The sequence below is a fragment of the Brassica rapa genome, chromosome A08 (genome assembly GCF_000309985.2).
Source record: "Brassica rapa cultivar Chiifu-401-42 chromosome A08, CAAS_Brap_v3.01, whole genome shotgun sequence".
Taxonomy (NCBI): Eukaryota; Viridiplantae; Streptophyta; class Magnoliopsida; order Brassicales; family Brassicaceae; genus Brassica; species Brassica rapa.
Window position 1 is genome coordinate 3,239,757 of NC_024802.2, and position 5,620 is coordinate 3,245,376.

The 5,620-nt window shown below is 33.1% G+C and overlaps 1 protein-coding gene and 1 long non-coding RNA gene across 2 annotated transcripts; one reads left to right on the top strand and one right to left on the bottom strand.

The window, feature by feature from the left end:
* Positions 1-619: 619 nt before the first annotated feature.
* On the bottom strand, positions 620-2,340 carry LOC103833001. Its single transcript, XM_009109107.3, has 5 exons — positions 2,102-2,340; positions 1,981-2,014; positions 1,594-1,905; positions 1,099-1,439; positions 620-1,017 (listed from the first exon to the last, which is right to left on the bottom strand). The coding sequence occupies exons 1-5, from the start codon at positions 2,180-2,182 to the stop codon at positions 799-801; spliced, it is 987 nt and encodes a 328-aa protein (XP_009107355.1). The 5' UTR covers positions 2,183-2,340; the 3' UTR covers positions 620-798.
* Positions 2,341-2,572: 232 nt separating this feature from the next.
* On the top strand, positions 2,573-4,220 carry LOC117127171. The gene is made up of 2 exons (XR_004449995.1): positions 2,573-4,014; positions 4,078-4,220. It is a non-coding gene; the product is annotated as an uncharacterized LOC117127171 (long non-coding RNA).
* Positions 4,221-5,620: the final 1,400 nt, after the last annotated feature.

A 5,620-nucleotide genomic window follows, 5' to 3' on the forward strand; every position in this document is an offset into this window, starting at 1 on the left:
CAAGGAAAAGTTTTGTAGATACCTCCACAGCGAACACCAATCGCAAAGGCGAACCCGAACAACGAACTTAAGCAAAACGATAAGACCAAGGCAAAAAGAAACTTGAAAGGAGCAGAAGTACCACGACTACACTCTAGAACCAACTCGAGAAAGCCACTACCACGACTACACTCTATAACCAACTCGAGAAAGCCAACCCTAGTTTTTTAAATACTTAATCATTATTATATTAATAAATTATTATAATATATAATGGAAAACCTATTGAAACAATGGATTATTAGTTGGAATATGGGTTAAAGATGGCTGGCCCATATAGAAAAACATGAACGGATATTTGAACATCCACCTCTAATTTGGGAGTGATATGTTTCTTCTAATAAAAAAACGAAATGTTGATTATTTTTATCCCCGGTTTGACAAACGTTTACTATGCAGATCCTGGGTGTTCCATACTCTTTGTACATCAGTCTTATTCAAAGCCATCACATAGTCAGACTTATGATCCAAGAAAAATATCATTCCTCTTAAAGATGGATTGATGATCTTGAAGTTGGACAGACCAATTTAATGCATGAATCCGATGAGCAAAGAGTACGGATTGAGATGTCCAATTTTATCAAGATCTCATCAAGATTGAAGTTCAAAAGATGATTCTTATGACAGTTGCAGCCAATTTCATCCCTCGTGATCAAAAGTGTCCTACACTGCAATTCCTGACTCGATACAACACATTAGTCCTCTGAAATAAACACAGAAATCAAACCTCAATGGCTTTCACCAAACACTACTATTGATTTAGTAGTTTTCAGATACAGGTCTCGAAGGAAAAAGGCGCATTAGAAAAGTGATCAGCGACCAGAGACACAGAACAGCTAGAAACTGCAAAGTCACAACCAAACCAACAAGCGCAACTCCTCGCTCTGTAATCTCTACAGTAGTTGACGCATCTTTCATCATAAACATCAGCCTCTGAACAAAAGTGGCTGCTCTTGTCACCTGATACAGCCTATACACCTGCCATTGCATACAACCATAGTTTACTCTTTAGAACAAGACCGAACTGGTCCAAATCAGCATATAAGTTTGTTTGTTTACCTCAAAGACTATTGGAACAATGGGCCAACACGAAGAGCCGCGTCTTTCAAGCTGAGCCTCGAAACCTCGTTGAACCGCACATCCAACCAAGAAAGGAAGGACTGCAATCAAGGCATCCATGCCAAGAGCTGGCCAAGTCATGTACACAGCAAACACAGGGACTACAACTTTCAAACCCATCATCAGAAATGTGGACATGAGGTATCCTCTGAGTCCGGTGATTAAACCCCATCTCTTGGAGCTGAAGTCTAAGTAGGGCCTCTGCACTCGGTCAGTCACAGACAGGAATATCGCCAGACCAGCATAAAACGCTGTCTCAAAGCAGAAAGAAGTAACAATCTCTGCATCAAGAAGATTTAATTTTTCACAAATCTGATTAAGAGAGTGGCTTGTAAGAAGATTTAGTTACTGCACATCAGGTTCTAATCCTAAATTCAAAACTATCATAGTCAAGATACCTTCTACTCTAAGCAATAGTGGGATATATCTAATTACCTGCAACGGTGTCGTTTTTAAAGGTAGCTTCAATGGCACCACTGAGAAAGAACTGCGGAAGAATCAGTGAGGATATCAAGACAGCAGGAGCCAAGACCCACAAGAGGGAACCTTTGTCTTCTTCTTGAAACGGAGCCGAGACAAGTTTACTTTCTTCAACCAGCTGGTGGGTTAGGCCGTTGAAAGAAACCGAACCAGACTTTCCACGGAACAGCTCAGCTCGAGGAGCATAACTATCAGGTTGAGAAGAACATAGGACACGGCCTCGGTTCAAGTAAACTCCACCTTGTCGTTTGTTCCAGACAAGGGTTTCTTGCAATGACAACAAAAAGAATCAGTCTTTGGTTTAGGAATCACCAAAGTGAATCAAAGGGATTAGATACTTACGTCTGACATCGGAGTTTGGAGATGTGGAAGAGCCCTGGAGAAAATGAGAAGTTTTGGATAAGGTTTTTCGAAGAATCGAAATTGAAAAAAGACGAGATTTTGATGGGTTGATTCCACTTACACGAGGAAGGGAGAGCGAAACTCGAGATGAAAGTTGAAGTCTTGGCGGAAGAAACCCTAAGCAAATAGCTTTCGATTCCATTTTTTTGAGCTCCGTTATTCTCCTTCTCAGCAGCTTAGCCTTAAACCCAGAAAGTCAGAAACTCTACAACTCTAATTTTAATGCCACATTTTATTTTACCATTAAATTTAATTAGATAAACAAATATAATTACAATTTCAGTATTATGGATCTGCCTTAAGTGAATGAACCAATTTTATAAACAAATATATTCACATTCAACAACATTTTTTTCTGGTTAGAATTAGAACTGTTTTTTTTAATTATTAAACTAATGATGTTCTATAACATGAACATAAATTGAAGAACTACTATCTGCAGTAGATATACATCAAATATGGAGTGTTCCTCACAGTTAATACGATTTTGATTTTTTTTCTTATAAAAATGATGTTAAGCTTTAAATTTATTTAAATAATAACAATGTATACAACAACTTATTAATATTGTATTGTCAACATATTTTAAAAATACAAGTGTATGCAATTACCAAATATGTTTTAAATTATTATATTTATGTTAATGTCTTATTTACATAACACAATAGTATTATTATGGTTATTAAATAAATATTTATACTAAATTATAAAATATTAAAATTATATATATTATTTTAAAATTTTACAATACTTTGAACCGTTTTGTCTACTTTTACTATTCAAACATATATTTTGAACGGTTTGATCCACTCTCGATCCACTCTCGACTCACTTGATATGATTGATTTGCAATGCTTGATCTATTTTCCCTTTCAGAGCCTAAATTTTTTTTTTCTCGACTACATTCATTAATATAAAAATTTCTGTTAATGAGAACATATATCAATGAATTTTCTTATAAAACATGTATTGATGGGTCAAACCTAACCGGCTAACCCAATTCAATCAAAAATTATGACTCATAATGGTAATTAATAGAGTAAACGAGTGAAAAGAAGGTTGAAATCGGTGGAAAGAGAAAAGTTGAAATAAAAGTAAAATTTTACTTTTAACATAAATAGAATAATATATTGATAAAAAAAGGTAAAATGTATTTTTTCCTTGACTAGACAAAAATAAAATAAATGGGCAGAAGTTTTTTTTACTTCATTATTTTTGCGTCAATGATACTATACAGTCACACCCTATGTTTTAAGACATTACTGGCATATCAAATGCGAGATGAGTTAGCCTAAAATATATTTAACTAGCAAAATTGTAATATTTATTTAATTTAAATCATTTGTCTTTTTATTAGTTATCGAATGTTACATTTGAAAATGTTCAGATTTTTCTTTTGTAACTCAGTTTACTGAACTCTCATCAACATTTAACAATGTCCAATGAATTGAACAACTAAAATATATATTTGCTCTGGTTTCGCATATATTTTCATATGTTTTACTTATTTTTTAATGTTTTTATTTAAATTTTTAAAATAATCAATACATAAAGTTACCAAAATCAAAATTGGCTCAAGTTAAAAGTCTAAAAAATTTCATATTTAACTAAACTTTTTTGCACTAGATGAAATTTTTATCTTTAGTTTTAGGAAAAATATATACTAAACATTTTACATTTATTTTATTATTTTATTTAATTCACTCAAGAGTATATCAATTTATCAGAAATATATGTATACAAATTACTAACCATAAATTGATGATGCTATGTAGGTTTACCCGGACAAATATGGTGATCACCAACCAAGATTGTTAACTTATTTGACGGTGTTGTTTTATGCTCCCTATTGATTATGATTTTATAACACCAGCTATACGAAAACAGTTAATATGAAGACTAATATATGTACCATTATGGTTATTATGAACTAGTGCAGTGTTATTTTGACTGCAATAGTACTATAATGTTTTAGTAGAAATTTAGTATATGTATATATATATATATATATACATTACAAGATAATATGCATTTCAGATGATATGCCACATCAAGATATATATAAAAACTTCAATAAGGCTTAGATTTATACTATAAATCTATGACTGAGTAAAGAAATGTATGGTATATATATTACACATGCAAGTTAGGTGAAAATCTATAAACATTCAGTTTTAACATGAGCACTATGGACAAAATTAGGCCTGGGCATTCGGGGTCCTAATCGGATTTCGGTTTTATCCAATCGGGTTTCGGTTTTTCGGGTTTATCAAAATCAGCCCCATTCGGATTATATGAAAGTTCGGTTCGGGACCGGTTCGGGTTCTATCGGGTTCGGGTCGGGGTTAGTAAATCTTCAAAGAACCAGTACAACCCAATATATTTTTGGGTTCGGGTCCCAATCGGTTTTTCGGTTTAAAAGTACCTGATTTTTACCTATCTTATAACCAAAACATGAGTAAAATCGGTTCTTCAGTTTTAAAATACCTGATTTGTACTTATTTTGTAACCAAAACTTAAATAAAATCGATTCAAAAATAAGGAACATCAACCGTGATCATTCAAAATCAAACGAAAAGTAAACATATTTACTGATAAAAAGAAAACCAAATAAATAAAAGCATAAAACGAAAACCAAGTCCTCATGAAATGAGAAACATTGTTTAACGAAAAAACAAAATCAAAATCTAAATACTTTAAGATTCAATGGCCATCTTTAACTATCAAACTTCATGTAATAGAACCACCAACCTTCATGTAATAGATAAGTATTTTATATGTTCAATATTTCTTAGTGTATTTTGGATACATATTAGGAATTGAGATCATGTTTGGTACAAGATCTTTTCGAGGTTTTGAATGTTTCGGGTTCTATCGGATATCCATTTAGATTCGGGTTCGGTTCGGATAATACCCATAACCCGAAATACCATAAAACAAGACCCATTCGGTATTTACGTCGGGTTCGGATCGGTTCGGATTCATTTTTATCGGATCGGATTCGGTACGGGTTTTCGGGTTCGGTTTATTTGCCCAACCCTAGACAAAATATTTGGTAATAAAGAGACAAAAATATTGACGAATTGAAATTTACCTTTTTACAGTATGTTTTACTGAAACAAATTTGTCAAACAAGGATATAAACTAACTGAAGTAGATTTCAAAAGTAACAACTAATAAAATTTATTTGTTGTTGAATCTATGTAAATTTTATGCAGAGAGATGTGCATCTAACCAGTGGATGTTACAGAGCCCATTGTAACTGGTTTGTACATGTCAATAGACATATCGCTCTAGGAGGTGCAATCACCCAGTCAATTTTTTTTTTTTTTGGAACTCTAAGCAGCACCATCGCTTTGGAGGCTGCGATCACTCCTACGTCTACGTTTGGTGGGGATCAGTTTGATATCACACTTCAGTTTTGGGAATGTGTATTTTACCGATATAAAAGTTTAGATAATTAGTAAATAGGAAATAAGAGGTACTATGTGAGAGGAAAGTAAAGAACATGTAACTTACTATGATTCAACTAGCTATGTTAAACATGACTAGTTATGCTAAACATTTCAACTTAGGTTTG

Excerpts from the sequence above, each read along its gene's own strand:
- LOC103833001 (XM_009109107.3), bottom strand. The coding sequence starts at position 2,182 with ATGGAATCGAAAGCTATTTGCTTAGGGTTTCTTCCGCCAAGACTTCAA. Across the intron at positions 2,015-2,101 it reads TTTCGCTCTCCCTTCCTCGT|GGCTCTTCCACATCTCCAAA; the intron begins GTAAGTGGAATC and ends CATTTTCTCCAG. Across the intron at positions 1,906-1,980 it reads TCCAAACTCCGATGTCAGAC|AAACCCTTGTCTGGAACAAA; the intron begins GTAAGTATCTAA and ends TGTCATTGCAAG.